Below are 22,800 nucleotides of genomic sequence, written 5' to 3' on the forward strand. Positions count from 1 at the left end.
ACTTGGCCAAGCGCACAATGCTAGTGACTGGCAAAAGTATAAAACCCAGGTGTGTCGGGGCGCCTGGGTGGCTCAGTCGTTAAGCGTCTGCCTTCGGCTCAGGTCATGATCCTGGAGTCCTGGGATCGAGTCCCATATCGGGCTCCCTGCTTTGCGGGGAGTCTGCTTCTCCCTCTTCCTGCTTCTCCCTCTGCCTGCCGCTCCCCCTGCTTGTGTTCCCTCTCTCGCTGTGTCTCTCTCTCTGTCAAATAAATAAATAAAATCTTTAAAAAAAAAACAAAAAACCCAGGTGTGCAGCATTCCAGAGCTTGGACTCTTGATCCTTATGCTATACCATCTCCCGGAGCAGCTGCCAAAGGAAGACCAGGGTTAAATCCCACAGCTAACCTACCTAGAAGATCATCTACCAACTACTAAATTAAGTTTTCTAGAACCCGCCGAAAATGACTTTGAAGTTTTAGAGCTGCAACCAAGACCAACACTTTAAAAAATTATCTGTATTCTGGATAATTTAACTCCCAGGTTCATCCAAAAATACCAATACACCCCTTCTCCTCCAGGTAGAGCTCAGGTCCTTGGCTGCAGACCACACAGCTCATCCTTTGCCTGAAACTCTCGAAACTCATGGCATTTTGCTACAGGTTGGATCAGGCAAAGAATACCAATAGTACTCCATCTTCCATCTCTGCAAACTGGAAATATCATTCATAAGAGGGAATTTGCTCAGACTGTCAGCTCATCCTGGTTGCTTCTGATTCAAACAGGGAGCATGTAACATAGGTTTAACAAAATAACAGTTTGTACATTGCTCCAAATCCAGACTCTCAGAGGGATACTCACCGTTGGGGCACTGCGGAGGGGAGGTTAGATTTCCACTCTATATTCAGAGGATTACTGAAACTCAGAGGGGAACCCTAATAAAGATTAAGTAATTCTTAGAGAAGAAGTCGAACCCAGAAAGAATCCCTTTCCTGGGATAAGTGGCATGCTGACAATTTGATGTGGGTTCCGGGAATTGAACTCAGGAGTCCAGAAATTTACCAATAGAAATTCAGATTGAAAACACACTCCAGGACTTAGCATATTTAAAGCCTTATTCACTGCTTGCTGACCACTGTTAACACACAACTGCTTCTGGAATGGACACGAGGCATGCTGTGTGCAGAATGTCTTGGCTGCAATTAGGAGAAAGGAGAAGATTTAAGAGCAGACATAAACCTCCTGTCGCCAATTCCAAACAGATGTCCACAATCCACACCCAGCAGATGGAAACACGTCTTTGTTTTTTATAGTCTTACCTAGAAAGCCCTCTGGCCAAAGCTTTCCAGAACTCAGATTCCAACCAGCTAAACCTCAGTCTGTTGCAAGCTGAGCCTTGAAAGCAGCATGCACCAGAGGGGGGAGCTGCCTTGGGGTCTACTTACGCATGCAGTCTCCTCCGTACCAGCCCGCGTGGCACTCTGCGCAGTAGACCCCCTTCACGTAGAAGTCATCCAGCGTGCCCCCCCATGAGCCATTTCGGCAGGTCTTGCAGTTTTCAAAGATGGTACAACCTGAAACATGTCCCAGCACAAGGATGTTAGATTATGCACTTGCAGGTTCTGATGGGCGGCATGTGAGAGCAACTGGACCTTCTCAGGGCCTCACCTCCACCGAGGGCCTCTGCCCCTAGAAAGGTGCCAGAGCCCTTGGGAAAAAATGCTCATTCCTAGGAAAATGCCAGAGTCACCAGAATTCGCAGCAAGGAGTCTAGGAGGATGGTCTGAACCATCTTCCAAGTCAGTGGCTGATGTTCCACATGCTTATCATGGAATATTGAGAAAATTCAGACAAGCAAAGAGCATGAAATTAAAAATACCTAGAGGTCCATCACCTGGGAACAACCACTGGTAACACACTCTCTCTGTGTATACAGAAAAACAATTTTTAAAAAATTAGACTTATGCTATATACTGTACATTCTGTTTTTGTCACTTACTTTTTCAGGTCCTAATAGAGAGTATCTTCCTGTTCCATCAAATATTCTTCCATGTCCTATACTTCTATAACCAAAGTATGCCATTGGAAACAACCTTAATGCCTAATAATGGGCTTACCCTGGAAAGTGCCGGGCTACCCCCACTAGCAGGCCACACCAGAGAGGGTTGAGTGGTTCCCAGATAGTGGTCATTTTTATAACATGGTCTCTGGGGGGGGGGGGAGGAGACAGTGATGAAAGAGATAATCCAATCCCACTTATCAAAATGGAAAGCTACGTTCTGGCTCTGCCATTGTCCAGCTGTGTTTCCTTAAGCAAACTGCTTAAGGTCTCTGTGCCCCAATGTCATCATCTGTAAAAAAAACGGTTAAAAATTGTACCTGCCTCTTAAGGTTGTCTTAAAAATTAAATTAACATATATAAAGGGCCTGGCACATAGTACATACACCCCAAATATGAACTATGATTCTTATTCTGTGTTCTCATACCTCCACTTGGCTTATCCCTACTATTGCATATGTCATGCTCAATCTTAACTGCCTATTATCTGTTTTCCTATAACAGACTGAAGTCAGGAACTGCATCTTGTTCAACAATATATCCCCAGCACTTAATATAATATCTACAAAATAGCGAGTGTTCAATAAATACTATTTGAGTGAATGAATAAATGGACATATGGATGGATGGATGAACTGCTAATCCGGGCTTCTCAACCTTTTGAAATAACTGGCATTTCCTTGAGCTAATAGCACACTTCTTTGATTTTGGCTGAAATTAGGTTTTCCTTGGCCCGTAGTGTATACATGCAGCATATGACTGTGTGGTTTCTGGAGGACAGAGGCTCATAGTCCTCTCCTTGCACACCACCCTGACGTGGCTTCCCTGTCCCAGTGCTTCTTCCCACCAGAGAAGAGATGTTAACATGATTCATCAGATTCCAGTAAGTCATGTGGCCCACAACTGGGTCCCAGTGGAGTCACTGTGCTTTCTAAAGGCCATCTTCACCCACGTGCCACTTTCCCCTCTTTGGTTCCCTATCCACTGTGCCACTGAGGAGGCAAAGGGACTCAGAGTGTGCACCCAGTGACCCTGCCAACCTTCTCTCTCAGCCCGGTAACTTCAAAGACTTTAGGTCCCAAGCCACAAAAACCAGCCAGGTGATGAAGGTGAACAAGGCTATCACGAAAATACACTCAGGAGCTCACAGCATTGCCACAAAAGCCAGAGGACCGAGTTCAGAGCTATGTAGCCTAGAACCACATGAAAATACACAGGAAACTGGGTCCACAGAGGGCCCCAGGTCTGCTGGAGACCACTGACGTCACTCCTGACATCCCCACCACAGTGCCCCCGGATGTTGGTCTGCCTGCAACCACCGCCACCGGCAGAGATGCTTGGTTGTCTACCATGATGAGCGAAATAACAGAAATTCTAAAACCATGCCGAGATCCCATCTCTCACCCTTGAGGTTGACAAAAATCCACAATGATTGGTGTTGCAAGGCTTTGGAGAAACAGCGCCCTCATACCCAGCTGCTGCGAATGCTAAGTGCAAGGGGGACAAGGCAAAGTTGGCAAGGTGACATACGCACCTCTCTTGGACTCAGCAATCTCTCTCCCAGGGACCTACCCCAAAGAACACTGCAAAAATATGAAATGATGTATGCCTAAGGCAATTCGCTATAGTATTATTTGTAAGAGCAAAAGTCTGGAAACAACCCAAATACTCATATACTATAGCAATCCACACAATGCAGTTATATACAACTGTAAAAATAAATGGAAAAAAAAAAAAAAGGCTTTATACTGTCAGAGAGTGATCTCCAGCAGATATTGTTAAGAGAAAAAAAGCAAGATAGTTAGCAGTGTTTATTGTAGGCTATCTTTTGTGCAAGAAGGGGAAAGATATATAAATGTATATACAAACGTATATTTGCTTCTGTTGTCATATATAGAAAACAGATGGAAACAATAAATCTATCTACATATCAAGTAGGTGATATAACACCACAGACAAAAGGACAACATCGGTTGGCTTTAAAACATAGAATTTTGACTATACATATTGAGTGGGATATATATAGTCTAAGGTCAATAAAAACCATAATCATCAGTGGTCTTGTTAGTATTAATGGTGCTATTACAAACAAAATCAGCGCTATTGCTATTTTGTGCAATTATATTATGCTGTAAGAAAAAGCAATAAGTGATCAGGTTAATATTATTAGGAAACAGGCTGTCCACCATGATGGAAAAGACATACAAATATAAAATCAACAAAGTTAATTAAACAACGCCGGAATATTATTACATTTGAACTTGAGTATCAGCATAGACTCATTTTTTTTTAAAATACCTATTTCCTAGCCCCATCCACTTTAAATAAATAAATAAATAATAGCCCTAGTAAAACGATGACAGTCCAGTAACAAGGAACACGTTAGATGCCCAGAGTGTGGCCTCAGATCAGAATTCCTTAGAGAAATGGCCGATTCCAGGCCTGGGGCAGAAAATACACAAGAAGAGCCTGAAACATCTCGTCACATAGGAAATCAAGGAAGTTTTCAAACACTAGTGTGGTCTTGTCTGAAGAAGACAGGACACAGAGGGGTCTCCAGGGTCCTGAGATGGGGGGGATGCATGCATGAAAATGAATCATGACTGCAATAGATTAAACCACATAAATAAAAGTACCTAAATTCATAATCTCACACACACACACACACACACATACACACACACTCTTTGATCACCAAAAGGGACTGTTAGGGTATCACCTCACTATTTTGAAAATTAGAAAAAGAAGCCTTTAGACAGCCTTCCCTTTCAGGGTAACCAGCTCTTCACTACTTAGATCCAAAGATCATTCCCAGCACCGCTCAAGGGGGTGATAGCGGGTGCCTCCTGGATGACCTAACAGGAAGCTATTGGGTGCAGTTGAGGCAGGTGATGACTGCCTTCTGTACAATGCAGTAAGAAGCACAAACACCACCTCTGGAGTTCTCTTACTTATCATATCATAAAACCAAAGCCCTGCCCTCACCCCAACGGGGACCGCTAAGCTTTTGAAAATATTGAAAATAGTTCAAAGACTTTAATACAACTGCCAAGGACCCCTAGTCGGGAGATCCTGGTTAAGCTCTCAAAATGACCCTATAAAATTTGGAGGTATTCCTCCACTATGTCCCTACAAAGCACACTCACCATCAGGGAATTGGGGCAGTGGGATTTCTTTTAAATCAAATATACAAAGGCTATATACTGAGGTCACTCCAATTTTCAAATTCAGCATTGCTTGCTCTCTTCTAAGAAAGAAGATGGTTTAAAAGTATCATTTGTTTACTTGAGTCCCATTTGCTTTCCACTTCTATAGCTTCCCGCAAAAGAAAGTTCCTGGCAGTTACATGCGTCATTCTGTGTGTTTGTAAAAAAGGGGAAAGGCAGAAATGAGAGAAATTCCCCCAAATACACTTTTGACATCCTTTCGGTCTTCAGCCTAAGGGAAGTGTGTTGGAAACTCTCTGTGTCCTCCTTTTGATCCGGCCTAACAGGGAAAGGTAAGACTCCCCTGGGAAAAGTCAGATATGCCAGGCAGCAGGTAGGAAAGCACCTAGAAATTGTTCAATGACTTGCTAATCACGCTGTAAACATCTTCAGTCTGAGGCTCAGTGTCCACACGGGCCTCTAGGCAGATAGGCACTTCAGTGAAAAAGGACAATCACTGTCCCCTAGATGGTGGGGACAGAGAGCAAAGGAATGCACACTGTGGCCTGGGAAGGTCCCGCTTCACCCTCAGATGCTCTCCTATTACTGGGACCACCTCCTCAAAGTCCAACTCTGAGCCAGAGCATCATGCTTGATTTCTGCTCTTCCTTTCCCCATGCAGCCAATCTCAAATTGTTGTCAATTCCACTCTCTTGCATATCTCTGAAATCCTTCCACCTCTCTCCATCCACAGGGCTTCCTCATTCATTAAGGTCCCCGTGATCCCCTCCTGCCTTCTGTCCTGCCCTTCCTCCAATCCTTTCTCCATACTGCAGCCACAGAGAAAATCAGCTCTCATGTCTTTACACAAAGATCTCTGATGTTGCTAAAATAGCTTCAGGAGATGGCCTGAAGTCATCGCACAGCTTGCAAAGCCTTTCAGGGTCTGGCCCTGTTCTCTCCCTGAGATTGTTCTCTTATAATATTTTCTCTTTGTCTATCACTCTCCATGTTTCTCATCACACACACACACACACACACACACACACACCCCTTCGGCCAGACCAAGGAACTTGCAATTCCCAAAACCCGATGCTTTCTCTCACCACAGGGCCTTAGCACATGCTCTCTTCTATGGCTTGATCTCTCTACCAGATCCCCTCCACCCTGTTCGGTTTGCTGCTTCCATCTTCGGCACACATATCGCCTCCTCCAGGAAGTCTCCACCGCCCCCATCGCCATCCACGCTCCCATGGTACCTCATGCTTCTCTCTCACAGCGCTCACCGCACTGTATTGCAGCAGCCTGCTTACTTCTCCATCTCCCCGGCCAGGCTGCAAGCTTGGGAAATGCAGGGAATGTGTCTTTTATTTAAATCATTGTATTCCCAGTATCTGATATGGTCCATAGGAGCTGCTGAGTCTTTTGTTAAATGAATGAGTGAGTGGATGAATTCACAGCCTTATTAGGGTAATGGTGACAAGGGTCCTAATTCTTCTACTCCCTTTGCCTGAAGTTAGAACAGTCAGGATTATGCCGCTTTTCATATCATGGCGTCGTAGCCTCTGATCCCTGCCTGCCCAAAGGTAAGTGTGCAGCCTCTTCCCGTTCATGACCTCAGAAAACACGAAGGCAGCCTGAGGCCCCCATTCCACACTCACCTGGGTGAATGAGGCAGGAGTCACACTCATTCTCCTCGTTCCTGCAGCAAGGGATGGTGTAACCCACTACTTCCTTCTTTCCAGGGCAGACGCACTCAATCTGATCGTATTCACAGCACTCCCGACACATGATATTCCACTCGGCTCCAGGGCAGGCTTCATTAATGACTGTGTACTCTGAAATGGGAACCAGCAGCTGAAGACAGAGGTTCTGGTAGGAAGGGGTCAGACCCATAAGTACTCTGTAGCCACAAAGCAACCTTGCCTTACAAATGCATTGCCCTGCCCGAATGGGAGAGAAGGCCATGGGACTTCTTCCTAGGCCGGTGTCTCCAAAGTAGGGTGGCCTAACCTGAAGGGTGTTCAAAACCATCCACTGGGGCACAGATGAAATTCTGTTAAAAATAGTTTCATTTTTATTTTTTAAATTAAAAAAAAAAAACAAGGAAAAGAACTCATGTTTTATCAATATATAATCTAAGTGGATATGCACATAAATAATTTATAAACGAGCATACATTTCTTGAGGGTCTATGTTCATTTCTATTTTTGCTGGAGTATATCAGGCTACTGCTTCCAGCTACGTGGGTCATGCCCTGCACAACTCCAAGAGGAACCATCCAACTGAACGACTGTCCAGCACAGCCCAGGCACTGGGGCCACCAAACAAGTTTGGGGAACACTCTCTAGACTAGGCCATTCAAGTTCAAGGCTAATTGCCAAATAGAGACCATGTCATTTCCTCCAAACTTGGCTCCTCAATTTCGCAGCATGCCATTTTTATCGTATCTTCAAAGCTAAAACCAACAGAAAAGACAAAAAGTATCTTAATTAGTATGTTTGGGAGAATTTCAGTGCTTTACCAGGGTGAACTCATTGGCAGAACTTCATTCAGTCCCCAAATACAACTGAGTGTTCTTTCCCATGAGAAAAAAAAAGAAGTATTCCTTTCTGGGTAGGACTTCTGTCTTTCTTTCTTTTTTAAAACATACCTTAAGTAAATGAAAAAGAAAAACCATCTGGTAAAATCTATAAGAGGAATCAGTCGGCGGCTGCCCAGGGGAACCCAGTCCAAGAAACAGACTGAGCTTTGATTTGCTCTTCTTTCTTCCCCACTCTCCATGTCTAAAAGTTTTGCACAAAGACGATGACTGAAGAAGAAATAGGTCAGATATTTGAGGGAGAAAGTGCATCTGCTCTTGTGTGAAGCCTTCCCTTAAAACCCTGGGCAGGGATCCCCCGACATGCTTTGCAGGTCCACAAAAACCCACGGTAGCATCTGCAGTGGCTTCTAGCCTCTCGAATTTCACCGTTTAGCTTTCTATTTTCCTCCTGTAGATTTGGAAGTCTGACACTGAGTTGATCATCCTTAATCTGCCAGGTAGAACCATCTAGAAAAACCATCACCATCTCCTGTCAGCCTCAGGTCATAAGAACATTCTAGCATCAAAGAAAGGAAGCACTTGCAGAATAAGGGACAGTTCCTTAAATGGAATAAATTTAGCTGTATGAAAAATGCTCTTATTTCTTTTCCCACAAACTTTGGCAGACCAGCCAAGATCCTCACACTGGCATTTGGGAATGATTAGGACAGATTATTGTGACACTGTCACTAGCGAAGTTCTCTTTCCCCCACTACTCTGTGGGCCCCTGCAGGACAGACACCAGGACAGACTTAGCTGAGCTTCCTATGTTTCTGATATCAGCTGGATGACATGAACGACATCTAAAATGTATAAAAGAACTTAATGGTTAAAAGTGAGAAAGGGCAGGAGAAAACACAAGGGTAAATCTCCATTGTATTTTGCAATCAATCCTTAGAAATGACACTTAAACATGAACAACAAAAGAAAAACAGGTAAGTTGGACTTTATCACACTTTAAAAATGTTGTGCAGTAAAGGACATTGTCAAGGAAGTAAAAAGACAGTCTACAAAATGGGAGATTTGTAGATTAATAAATATGGGTTTAATATCAAATTAAATATTTGATATGGGTTTAATATCAAATTAAATATTTGATATGGGTTTAATATCAAAAATACGTAGAGAACTCCTACAACTCAACCACAAAAAGACAAACAACCCAAGTTTTTAAGTAGGCAAGTAGCATGAATAGGTATTTCTCCAAAGAAGATAAATAAATGGCCAATAAGCTCGTAAGATGGCTGACATCACAAGGCACTGGGGAAATGCAAATCAAAACCATGAAGAGATACCACCCCCCAAGACTCGGATGGCTATAAGAAAGGAAAATAACAAGAGTTGGCAAAGATGTAGAGCAACTGCAACCCTCATGTATTGCTGGTGGGAATGGAAACTGACTGATGCAGGTGCTGTGGAAACCAGTGTGGTGGTTCCTTCAAAGGGAAACCTAGGGGCGCCTGGGTGGCTCAGTCGGCTGAGCATCCATCCGACTCTTGGTTTTGACTCTGATCATGATCTCAGGGTCATGAGATCAAGCCTTGCATTGGACAGCACTCTCAGAGGGGAGTCTGCTTGAGGATTCTCTTTCTCCCTCTCCCCTCGCCCCTCCCCAGCTCACAGGTGCACATGTTCTCTCTCTCTAGAATAAATAAATCTTTACCAAAAAAGGAAGGTAAACATAGCAATTCTACTCCCATGTATATACCCCAAAAATTAAAATATGCCCTGGACCTTACCTATAAAGTTAATATAATGGGCTTGGGAGGGCAGAGGGGAGCAATGTCCTAGCAATTCTATGTCCTAGCAATTCTACTCCCATGTATATACCCCAAAAATTAAAAACAGGGACTCGAACGGATACTTGTATGCCAATGGTCATTACAGCACTATTCCTAATAGCCAAAATGTGGAAAGAGCCCAAGTGTCCATCAAGAGATAAGTGAAAAAACAAGATGTGGTCTATGATACAATGTTACTCAAGAGTGGGGGATATTACTCAGCCGTGAAAAGGAATGAGATACCGCTACATGCCACAGTATGGATGAACCATGAAAACACGCCAAGTGCTATGCTACGTGAAAGAAGCCAGTCACGAAAGGACAAAGATTGTCTTGAAAAAGTTTTGGAAATAGTGGTGAGGCTTCACAACACTGGGAATGTAATTAATGCCACTGAGCTGTATACTTTAAATGGTTCATATGGCAAATTTTACATTACATATATTTTGCCACATTTGTTTTTTTTTTTTTTAACATAAAGAAAAGCGAGAGACAACAAAATGCTTAGAGGCTCAGGCATTGAGGTCAGACAGACCTGGGTTTGGAATGTCGCCTCTGCTACTTACTGAGAGTAAGAACTTGGCCGAGTTACTTTACTCACTCAGCCTCCGTTTACCATCCAGTAAAATGAGTACATTTTCTCCAACTCAGGGGCCTGCTTAAAGGACTAAATCAGATCATGTCCATAAAGAGCTTAACACAGTGCCCGGTATGTAATAAGCATTCAATAACTAGTAGCTTATAAAGGAAAAGAGCACAGAACACCCACATTTCTCAAGGATCTTATTTTTTAAATGTATAGCACAACAGTTTCTTACTTAAAATGTTTGTGTTGGTTCCCACTGCATTCGGAACAAAGCCCAACTGCTCCCTCTGCTGAGAACCCCTCACTCCCTATCCCTCCAACCCCTTTCTTGACTACGGTCTCCCACCTTCTACAAGTTTCTCAGAACCACCAAGCTCTTGCCCACCTCAAGGCCTTCACATTCGCTTTTCCCACTGCCTCTGTTTCATCCTTTAGGGCTTATTGTAAATGACACCTGCTCAGAGAGGTCTTCACTGACTTTCTCACCCAAAGTACATACCCCCGCCTACCCCTCCACGCTAATCTCTACCACAGTAACCCAGTCGTTCCCTTGCATAGCCCCTACCACAATTTATACTCACTTTCCATGCTTCCACTTACTTGCTTATTGTCTATGTCCCTTATAGGACCATAAGCTAGTAGGAACCACATCTAACTTGTTCACGGCCATAGGGAAGGGTCTGGCACACAAGAGGCGCTCTATAAATACGTGTCGGATGAACCCGCCTTAATGCTAGACCTACGCTACCCTCTATTCAATAGTCAAATATTTCCATTCAGTAGGTCTGGCTTGGAACTACAAGCCAGGGGAGCTGGCTTCACCCCATAATTTCCTAATATCAGAGCTGGGGCACTTTCCATCCATAGAGAATTACTTGGAATAGATGGTCCAGTTTGCCTGTCTTGGGTCCAAATCCCTTGTCTCTAGCCCCCAGCTTGTCCAGCAAACATGCCTGTGGGGTGTGGCTCATGTCTTACCCCCTCTCTCTGTTCACCTTAGGGCAAGCACTACATCCTTCTAGGTTTTCTAAGAATTTAGAAACACTAATAACTCCCGGGAGGGCAATGATAGGATAAAAGTAATTTGCAACTTTTATAAGACTTTATATTTAAATGTAGAAGGCCAAGTAAGGTCTGCTCTACTCCAACAGAGAGCGAAGCCTATCTCCCCCTAAGCAGCAGGCTTGTTCACCTCTGGCCCAGCCGTGGAATATTCTGGGTCTCCTTTTTACCCAGGAATTAATTCCCTAAAATGCCTTCATTGGCATTTCTTTTAACGTCAATGAGCAAGCTCCCCTCTGCCCTCCCAAGCCCATTATATTAACTTTATAGGTAAGGTCCAGGGCATTGTATCATCTTAGCCAAAGGGAATGATCCCCGAAAGCCCATTCTGTCTGGCAGTTCAGCCACCTGGCTCCTTTTCAAGGATTCTGTGTGTGGCATACAGAACAATGGCCCTCCCAAAGATGCCCACATCCTAACCCCTCCAAACTATGAAAGTGTTGCCTGATATGGCAAAATGGATTTTACAGATGTAACCAATTTAAGGATCTTGAGATGGGAGAAGTACGCTGGATCATCCAGGTGGGCCCAACGTCATCGAAAGGACCGCTATAAAAGGGAGGTAAGGCGGTCAGAGTCAGAAAAGGAGATGTAACAGCAGAAAGAGAGACCGGACTGATGTGCTCTGAAGATGGAGGGAGGGACCACAAGCCAAGGAACGCAGACAGCTTCTGGAAGCCAGAAAAGGCCAGAAGACAGATTCCCTCCTGGAACCTCCAGAAGGAATGCAGGCCAACTGATACTTTGATTTTAGCCTTAAAAGACTCATTTCAAACTTCCGACCTCCAACACTAGAAGAAAGAAATGTGTGCTGTTTTAAGTTACTAATAAGTCTGTGGTAATTTGTTACAACACCCATTGAGAATTTGTGTCTTCTCAAAAAAAAATGGTTGATCCACAGCAAGTCATTTAACCACTGAGTTTCCCCACTGAGCACAGTGCCAAGAGTATGGGTGAAATGATGAATCCACTCTTCCGTTGCACAAGTATTTACCAAGTATCCTCGTGCCCCAGTAGGAGGCTGGGTGCTGGGATATGATGGAGAGAAAAACAGACACTGTCCCCAGCCTCATGGAAGTCACGGCTTTACAGAGGCGGCGGCTTTGGGCAAACAGACTCTGCAAATACACAAGCACCAACCATGATAAGGAAAATGTAGGATGCTGAGAACAAATGGATCGTCATAAAGGGGCATTAGCACCAAATCTACAGGACTCACCGGCTCAGGGGGATTTTAATCAAATCACAGGTAGACACCTGTGGAAGTGCTAAGAGGAAGGAATGGTTTTAATGGTTTTGTGACTCGAGCCTGTCCGCTCTGGTCTGGCAAGTCCATCACCCTTCTTTCTCCCCGGCTTTAACAGAGACAAGAAAATGCTCCCAAAATATATGTATAAGAAATTAATGGGTAAGTGAAATGTTCTATAAGAAATATTTAAAGTTGACCACCTGAAGAGATTTAAAAGCGCAGTAAGCAGACAAAAGCAATCTCCTAGGCTTTTTTTCCTCCATTTATTAGAATTATCTTTGCAGAAAGGGCATATTGGTCATTTGGCTTTAGCTGCACAGATTTCAGGGAATCTCAATATGGCGCCGAAGGCCAGTTCCAGAAACTAGCACTGGGAGAAGCCCCAAGAGCAGAAGTTACTGAATGTTGTCATGTGTGTATACTCCAGCACATTAGCATTTGTGTAACTAAAGTGCTTTTATATTGTTCATGTAACTGAATCTTCAACAGGACCCAGTGAGATCGGTAACATATTTTCTTTTAAGTTAAAAGGATGTAGCCCTACTTCCTCACTTTACCAGTGAGGAAAAGCACTAGGTAGGAGAAGTAAAGAGAAATGTCAAAGCTTTTCTAGGGAATTAATTCTGGGAGGAAGAGAGGCCAGTGGATTGTGGCCCTAGGGAGCAGGTGAACAAACCTGCAGCTCAGGGGAAACAGGCCAGGACAACAATTTAAGGATCTTGAGATGGGAGAAGTACGCTGGATCATCCAGGTGGGCCCAACGTCATCGAAAGACTTAGCTTGACCAGCTCCTGGAGGTGAGCACATCTTACTTTGCTTTCCACATTTAGGAACAAAGCCTAATAAAAGCAACCAAGGCGTCCCATCAGTGCTTCCCAGGAAAGAAGCACAAAGAAAACGCCCATGACAAAATCAAGCTCAGAGAGTTCTGGGCACCGTCACATTTATTCATCCCGAGCTCTTTGGCTGGATAAAATTTTTTTTTCTTTAATGAAACACGACACATTTTAACATAAAAGATTTCTTATGAGAGCTTCAAAAATACAATCATAAATAAAGGAATAAAAACTATTCAGGAATAACGTTAATATTTTGCTGTCCATCTTCCCAGTTGTCTTATTTCAATGGACATGTATATCCACATGTAGATACTGACACATGTGGACATATAGTCTTCTTCCCCAAACTGGTAACATATAATGTTCGGTGTTAGAAACTGCTTTTTTTTTTCTTTTCTCAGATCAAGGATGTCTTCTCTTGACACTGCATAGTCTTCAAAAGTGCTTTTAAATTGCTGCATAATTATCCCATGTGTGCAGGTGCCCACCCCTCTCTTTTTTAAATCAGGGCCAATGAAAGCAAGAGAGTCACAAAGGACTTTGGTATCCTGAGCTTAGCCCAAGTGGCCCCCTCAGCTGCCCAGGCAGAAGCCATCCCGGTGTCTCCTAACCAGGGTGGAGAGTCCAGTTATATTGGTCCCGCTTTGCTTCTTCCAGAACTCGCTTTGGAAAACGGAACGCACTTCACCTCCTGGTCCTGCTTTAACAACAGGAATACAGAAGCAATGATGGACACGCTGATGAGCTGGCGCAGGCTCAGCTTTCATAGAGAGGCGATCGAATGAATGAATGGGTGAAAGAAAGCCGCTGACGTCATCGTCACCATCCTCATGTTGCAGGGTTCCTTAGCAGCCTGACAGTCCGCCTGGAGGCTCTCCAGCACTGATCTCTCTCTCTCTCCTGCTGGCCAGGTGGGATACAAGGAATCCCTCAAACAGCAGGTGCTCGCCTCCACAGAATGGCGGGGGGGGGGGGCGGCAACTGTGTCCCCCGAAGCGTAGTCTCCAAGTGCCAGGTGCTCAACACCAGATTTTAAGGAAACATGTTGACACCGATGGCCGTTAAGGTCCATCTGAAAAACTTCAGAGGATTCTTCGGGAAAACAGGGGTCAGCCTATTCCTTACATGATTGAAACATCAGTTGTCAGATTAAAGGCCCAGGCCGAGACCACCCCAGAAGGTGGCAAAGAAAGGCACTTTCATCCTGTGCCCACTTCTCTTTGATGTTGGAACCCCTCTTTCTGTCCACCAAAACCTCCAAGTCCTCCCAGCTAACCACGTGTAATTAACATTTCTACCGAGTCTTTACCATCCGGCATTCTATAAACCTTCTGAGACCAGAGGGAGGAAAAAAGATGTTTGCCTCAACAGTGAAATCCGATTAGACAGCTTGGGCCCCTCAGTCCCAGCCCCCCTCCTCTGGTGAGATCTGCACTCCCCAGACTGAGGACAGCTCTGCAGCCCACAGCTTTCCTGACTGCCCAGGGTCTGGCCACCTGCTCACAGGATCACGATCGATGACAAGCAAACCCCAGGCAGGCAGGACTGTGAGTCAGGGAATAGGGAATGCTTGCTGACTCCGTGTCTCCTCCTAAGTCTTTGAGAACCATCCTGTCAGCCCGAGACCCTCAGTCCCAGCCTGGCTGGATTCCCCACCTCAGTGACCTCAGGCTGCCCCCTCTCACAGCTCCTCTTGTTAATGAGATAATGATAGCTGTGGAGTCAAGCTTTTCATCACCCCCTTTGGGTACCAGGAGTGATAAAACTTTTATGGAGTCCATAGAAATCTGGTTTTTAGGTATGCATACAATGGGGAGGGACAGGGAGGCAAAAATCAGTTTGTCACTTGATTTCCCTGCTCACCCTTTATTAAGCACGCTGCTCTACACTGTGGCTCTTCGTTCATACTTCTAGGCACCCTGGGTCCTGGCACCCCCAGGGAAAACTTCCAAGCCCTGGGCCCATATCCGCTCATTGAATCCTCACAGCCAGCCTTCAAAGTAAGTCTGATTTTCTTCCTTTAACACATGAGGAAACTGAGGAACAGACAGGGTAAATACACTGCCCCAGGTGGCACCGTTTTCAGGTGAAAGAAGAAAGATCAGAACCCACCTCTTTAGGGCCAGAGTCTCATTCCTTCCAACATGCTATCTTGATTCTAGAGAGTTCACGTCTCTGACTTTGCAGCGATAAGAATGCAGCATTGACGAGATGGACACATTTGGGAATCAGACCACCCAAATGTTAATCCTGAGTCTGTCCCTCTTGGATGCTGCTGGACAACTGTAGTAGACGAGACGCCTTAGCCCGAAGCCTCAAGGGATAGGTGTACAGCTGATGGGGCTGTTGACGTCATTGTGACTGAAGAAGGCAATGAGCAGTAAGGGCTTTGAAAGAAAAATTGCAGATTTATCAAGACATTACCATTTTTCTCCGCAGGATACAAAGCCATCCCATCTTGGGCTGAGGCACCGATGGCTAAGGGAGTGAAGGGGCTGAGTAAAAATGTCTTCTCCTGAGGCCCACACATACATGGCATTTTTAGGCAATATGCTCATATTGAAATTGGGGCATTCTGAGCTCCTCCCCTTGCTTCTAGATCCCTAATATCCCCTCTTCAGACACCTATTTAAATAGGACATAGTTTACTTCCTGCTGCTTCTCTTCTAGAAATAGAAATTCTACATCCATAGTCAAAGGGAACAAAACCTAAACTCGCATTTGGCAGAGTCCACAGTTGCCATTATCCTCAACAACTGTGGCGCTGGAAATCCTTGAAGGACAGCTGCTTCTGGGTTATTTCAATTGTTGGAATATGAGCTGACTGGATCTTATTTTTTTAGTAGAATTGGCTACTACGAAAAAAATTTAATAATGCGTCTAAAAGTACTTGGCAATAGAATTCAGCCAATATGACATCAACTGAAGCATTAGAATGGCTAAGTGAAAAACAATAAAACTTAAGCTATCCCCTAGAAATCCAATGTGGATTTCCCTGGACCCAAGAATTCTACAAACTATCCCCTCCCCCCCAGCCCCCAGTCTTCCACACTTCCAAACCCGTCTTTCTGAATCAGAGCATGTCAAGGCCACACAGGAGTCTTGGTCGGCCACATCTACCTCTTTGCCAATAGCTTCCAGAGTTAGTGTTATTGACTTCATGTCCATGGTCAATGATGCCAGGCAGAAGGCAGATTTTCCTTCTACCAGAGCCAGATGACCAACAGCATAGGTCGAGTGTGGACGGATGCTAAGTGCGGATGATGTGTTTATGATGGTACGTCCGGTTCACTAAACCCTAAGCTGGCAGCAGCTCTGGGCAGGCTAGCCCTCATCATAGTTACCTCCCCCAGCTCTGCAGGCTAGAATCACATGAAGGGCAACTTTACGCCTGAGGATTCCTGCCTGGCTCCACCCTTGAATCACGACAGGGGGTCAGGAGCAACATCTCCTGTTTGGGACGCGAGGCCACTGACCCAGAATCACCTACTCTGAAAAACCCCTGACCTCTCGACCTTTCAGTCCCTGCAAGAAACGACCGCTCACTCGCCCTGTTTCAAACATGGAGAAACTAAGGCACCACATGAAGAAGACACTTCCCCTAAGGTTGTAAAGTGGATGCATGATAAAACCAAGGGAAGGAAGCAAGTCTCAAAGAGGGAAACTTATGTTGACTCTTTAGGGAAGTTTTTTCTGACAGAGCCACCGATGAATAACATAGGAGGCAAAGAGGGCCTCAAGGGGACCTTGTAGGTCCCCTCCTACTACAGACAGAATACCCAGTATTTCCTTTCGATTCCCTGTGAAACATGTGCTCGTGGGAAGAACAGCAGAAGGCAGAGAAGGAGACATCTCTAATTTCCTGAGCATTCCTTTTTTGCAAGATGCTTCACTAAGCATTTCAAGTCAATTCTCATTTAACCCCTGCAATAAACCCAAAAGACACTATTATCTTCAGTCTACAAGTTGAAAAGTGGGAAGGCCACATGAAAGAAGTTAAGGAACTTGCCCAAGAAAAGCAGCCATAAACGACAGATTCAAACCCTGGGCCATATTTCAAATCACAATACTGTACACCCCACATATATACATATTCATACAGACACACACATCCACATCTCTACTCTTCTGCGTACGTGTGTATTTAAACACGGACACATCCATACCAAAGATGAATCCCACAATTATGGCAAGTGAGGCCTGAATCTTCGCTGAGGTCACGGGTGACTCGAGTCCACTTAGGTAGGATACCCCTTGAAGGAACAACTGGTCTTACGCCTCACCCATTGCCACTGTAGTTACCCAGTCTGAAACAAGTCAGGGCAGAGAAAGGAGGCAGGCAATGGTAGGGCCAAGGGAGAAGCCGTGTTGCATGACAACAAGAACGATATTTAGCTAAGGCTGGAACAAAGAAGTTCCCAGAAACAGCAAGCAACGGGTTGATGAGCAGCTCAAAGTCACGTGCTGTCTCTATGGGATACGGCCCCAGCCTAAAGAGCCCAGATCACTTCAGGGTGTGCAAGTCAGGGTCCCGGTGACTGGGCTATCCCAGAGCCAGCAAATACCAGGGTTGGAGACAAGCCTCCGGGTGTGTGGTGAGGCAGGTGGAGTGGAGAAGAGACGGTAGTTGGGGATGAATGGTCCTGGGCCCCCGGGGATTAGAAGGATGCTCAGATAGTCCCCTTGTTTGGGAAGGGGAGACTGTGTGACTGTCACCAAGGATACCATCTAGCCGGGAAGTCAGGTCACAGCCCTATGGCCCCCGGGTACTGCCGCGTCACCGTGGCCGCACATTCATCAGATTCCATTTGTCCAATGATCCCAGACCGACCGCATTACTGTCAGCAACCTGAAGATGAGAAATGAGTTTTCTCAATGAATCATGCAGGTCAGTGCTGGCGAGGACGTTTCTCAACATGAACGGGGCATCTCCAAGCTCTTTCACCCTCTTGAGGAGCACTAAGCGGCTAGGGCATCAGACTTCCTGCCAGGCGCTCAGCAGAAGTCTGAAGAGAAGCTCATGTTTCATGGACTTTCAAATTCCCTCCTTCCCCTATCCTAACGGTGAGGTATTCTTCAATGTTGCATTCATTATGGACAAGAGAGCAGAGTTTTCCAAACTATATTCCAGGGAGTACTAATTCCCCTGGATTGTATAAGGTATGATGTGGAAAGAGGTTCTGTGCTTAACCTTATAAAACGCTAATCACAGCTTTCTTTATATGGGGCTTTGCAATATCTATAAATGCTTTGTGCATAGCCAATCTCCACATCCCCCAGACTCTGTTCAACCTAGGTTTTGGCTGTTTATTTTTGCTGAAGCTCTTCCAGCATTAGAATTCCATGAAACCCACTTTGGAAAACGCCAGACTGGACCATCAACTCTTTCAACGGATTGCCAGTGCCTTAAGGAAAAGGGCTCTGTCTTATTCACCATGGCATCTGCAAGCACCGAGGATCATGTCCGGCACCTGGTGGGTGCATGAGCAAGTTTGCTGAATAAATACCTGAACGTGGACACAGGAAGCACGTGTGATTTCCAGGGAAAGGTGAGCGCTGACAAAGAGTGATGTTAGAAACGTCTCTTGCTGGGACACTGTGGGAGTCTCGATCCTGTGGTATGAAGAATCCATTGGGTCCATTCCTGGTGAATATTTTGGTTTCTTGCAGTTAGTAGTTCATTTCCACGAAGACTTGGGATGCTCGCTTGTTCTGTTCCACCGGTGGGCTGGACCAGGGGAGCTGGGTTTGCCCAGAAGGGAGAATCAGGCAGTCAACCACCCACTGGGAGGCAGAAAGCCAGACCAAGAAGTCCTGCAACAAAGTTTCTTTACTGGCAGCCAAGCCCCGCCCCCCCTTCTCACATCCAAGGGCATGTGGGAAAATAGGGGAGTAGACATGACCAGCTAGAAGCTAAGCTCAGGCAACTTGTCCTGGGACATCTCGGGTGTGTTGCACTGTTGCTGTTGATCCTGAGTTAAGATCCTAGCATAAGGGGGATTCATTGATCACCTGCAAAGGGATCCTATGAAGTAAGTGAAGGGGGGACTCTGAAAAACACAAACACTTTAGTTCCCCAGAGTCTTCAAATGATTCATTTGATTTGAAACAAACTGGGCCAGCATTCCCTCCATTTAGTAGTTTTCCATTAAACTGGCTGGAAATTTTTTTTTAACCAAGCATGAATTCAGCTTATGAGGACAATTGCTATGTCTCCCCATGACCTAACGTTGCCTGAATGTGTTCGTCACTCCGTTCTGGCGGCAGCCCCAGTTTTCCAATCACCAAACCAACAGACCAGACTTCTACTCACACGGATACTTGCTGCCAAACCACTAACTCCGCCCTCTGAAGCAGCCAGGACCTCAGAGAGGATGGTGATAAAGACGCCCACCCTGCAGGAATAAGGGCATGTGTCCAAATGCAGAGGCAGGAGAGTGACAGAAATAGGGTCCTCTTTTGCTGCCCAGCTGATGGGGGCACTTCTCTTACCTGCTTGACATTAGTGTCAGGTAGACATTAGGTCCTCATTCAAGGTTGAAATGAATTGGTTAAAACCCATCTTAATTTTACTGGAAGGGGATCGTGTCTCCATCCCCTGCTATATCCATCAACTGCGTTATGCCAAAATAAGAAGGGAAAAAACACTTTCCTTTATTCATTCCAGGCCTGCTTCTCCCATTCCACAACCTGTTTACACATTGATGATCTTGACAGAATAAATCCATAAAGGAGCTAAGCTACAAAGTGTCAGGGCTGGACTTGAAACATGGATCATCTTTAATTCTGTCGCTTTGCAGACACATGAGTCTAATTATAAAAGCTGACCATGAGACAGAGAAATTCTCACTTCCTATGCTGAATCAGAGTAAGACACGTGATCCTGGGGACAGCTATCCCAGAAACTGGTTAGAGTTTTGGTCTGCTCAGCACCTCCTTTAGGACATTTAGAGTGTCCAAGAGATAACCAGATTTCCCAACTAACACCATGCTCCTTTATGATTCAGCCAGAATACAGCCAGCCGATCTACCATAGTTGGACCCAGCGCTTACTGTGACAGTGTTACGGAGTGTTTCAGGGCGTGCGTTATGGAGTCAGACTGTCTGGGTTCCAGACACGGATATCCAGCCATGTGACCTGGGCAAGCACTCTCTGCCTGAGTTCCTCCACGTGTGATTAAATAAATTAAATGTAAAGCACACAGGACAGTGCCTGGTGTTTACCACAAATTGCACAAATTATTTGGGTGGCCAAACTTGCAGTTAGATCCCTTATCTATGATAGGATGGGAGGCCGTTTGGTGTTTCTGTCACAAGGGTGAAGACTTCGAGGTATAACCCCTACCCACTCTTCTTCTTCAACCCACATAGAATTATACCCAAGAAAAAGTGGGCTCTGTGTCTGTCTCACATATAATTGCACCCAAGACAAAATGAGAGGAGTGGAGCTGAGTGGGGAGTAGTAGAAGTCCCTTTGATTAAGAGAGTAGAATATCTCCAGCCAGCTCTAATTCTCTGCCTTCCTTGGGTGGTTTTGTTTACAGGTAGCAGGTTTGCTTTTTCCTACATTTTCACTTCTTCCTCTCTACCATAAACCTAACGCTTTGGCACAGATCTTATGATGGCTGACAAACAGAATTCCTTAAACGCAGACCAGGCTTGGAATCTGCTAGACTTTCTGCCACTGATCTGGTAGTTTTCAATGCTCCAGCTGGCCTTGGGGTCCTCTACTCCATGGAGTTCAGGAACTGGAAAATGTAAACACTGCCTTTCCCTCACCTTTAAAACAAAAAAAGAGGAGAGGGAGCTGGGCTCTTGTGACTTTCCCATATCCCAGAGTGAGGGTAACAAGTCCTCCCCCATGTGGGGGGAAGGGGAGCACAAACTTTCCCCATTTATCACTGAAATGGCACCTCCCCCAACCTGCACATACCCCCAAATTGATTTCAGCTTCTAGAGCTGGTCTCAGGAGAGGCAGGTAGAGAAGTTTCTCCTGCATGGGGATTGGCCGCCCCTAGCGGGGGAGGTAGAAATAATTTCTCACTTAAGACCAGTCATTAGATTCCCCCAGACACCATTCTCTTGGCCATTTCTGTCTAGCCATCTAGACATCTAGTAACCCAGATATAATTGACTTTAAATCAAACCTTCAGTCCACGCCAGTGGTATTCCAAAGCCCTCCCTAAGACTTCGGGATATTTCTGAGACACGCCCATGCCCAAAGGTGCTTTGTCCCCCAGCTTATTGACCCAGACACAATACCCAGCCTCATCCTCTGTTTCCACCAAAAGCTCATGCTCAAGGACACTTACGGGAATAAAACATTTTACCAAAGAGTGGGTGGTCACAGAGGTTCTACGTGTTCTGCAAAACCCACAAGTTAGTATATATTTACGTTCCTTCTTTTAAAAGTCCTGTCAAGCTACTCAACCCCCGCTCTCGTTTCTCCCCATTCAGCACTCAGCCCCCCACCTTCTGGATTTCACTCGCCCTTTCTACCCCACCCTCTCAAGAATGGCAGTCAAAATCTCAAATGCCAGTAGGGAGTGGCTGGTAACATACGTGTGGGTTGAAAAGGTGGGGTGTCTGGCCATAGAGAGGGCCAGCCTACCTCAAAGCATTCAGGTTCAAAACATTTGCAGGCATTTTGACCCAAAGACTGCCAGACCTTCAGCTCTAGTCTCCTTCTTTGCCACAGCCACCCAAGACAGCGCAACGGTGCCACCAAAACTGGAGCTGGCAAGGACCGTCCCCTACCACGCATGTCGTGAAGCTGTGCCAAGCGGACATGTGCATCAGCATGATCGATCCATCTGTTAGATGCGTGGGTTTAAGTCAGCCAGGTACCAGGTGAGCTTGAGCTCAGGAATTAGACAGTCTGGGCTCACCCCACGCTCATCTGCCTTTGTATTCTTTTTTTTTTTTAATCATTATTGCAGCAAAATATAAGTAATGCAAAATTTACCATTTTAATCACTTTTAAGTGTTCCATTCAGTCTCTCTTGCAATCAACACCAACATTCATCTCCAGAACTTTGTCATCTCATAGTGAAACTCTACACCCACTAAGCCCTCACTCCCCCCAGCCTGTCTCCCCCCGCCCCTGCTGGCCACTGTTCTACTTTCTCAATGAATCTCACTGCTCTATATACCTTACATAAGTAAAATCATACGGTATTCATTCGGCCTTTGTGTCTGGCTTCTTTTACTTAGCATAATGTCTTCAAATTCATCCCTGTTGTAGCCTGAACTTTATTCCTTTTTAAGGTTGATTAAGATTCCAGTATATGTATACACCACATTTTGTTTATCCATTGATGGACATTTTGGGTTGTTTCTCCTTTTTGGCTATTGGGAATAATCCTGCAAAGGACACTGGTGTACAAAATCTATGTTCAAGTTCCTGCTTTCAGTTCTTTTGTGAATATACCCAGAAGTGGAATTGCTAGGTCAAATGTTTAATTTTTTGGGGAAACCATGCCTGTGTATCCTTGAACAGGTCACAGAACCTCTCT

The 22,800-nt window shown here is 45.2% G+C and overlaps 1 protein-coding gene across 4 annotated transcripts in view; it reads right to left on the minus strand.

Annotated features, from left to right (window-relative positions):
- PAMR1 (peptidase domain containing associated with muscle regeneration 1) overlaps nt 1-22,800 on the minus strand; it is a 150,134-nt gene that overhangs the window by 46,519 nt on the left and 80,815 nt on the right. For all 4 annotated transcript variants that reach the window (XM_032413903.1, XM_032413902.1, XM_032413901.1 and 1 more), the window contains 2 exons: nt 6,846-7,022; nt 1,425-1,553 (listed from right to left, as the gene is read on the minus strand). In XM_032413903.1, the coding sequence (XP_032269794.1) occupies nt 1,425-1,553; nt 6,846-6,975 (259 nt within the window). In that variant the 5' untranslated portion in view covers nt 6,976-7,022. The remainder of the gene's footprint in view (nt 1-1,424; nt 1,554-6,845; nt 7,023-22,800) is intronic.

This window comes from Phoca vitulina, unplaced genomic scaffold, assembly GCF_004348235.1.
Source record: "Phoca vitulina isolate PV1807 unplaced genomic scaffold, GSC_HSeal_1.0 scaffold16, whole genome shotgun sequence".
Lineage (NCBI taxonomy): Eukaryota > Metazoa > Chordata > Mammalia > Carnivora > Phocidae > Phoca > Phoca vitulina.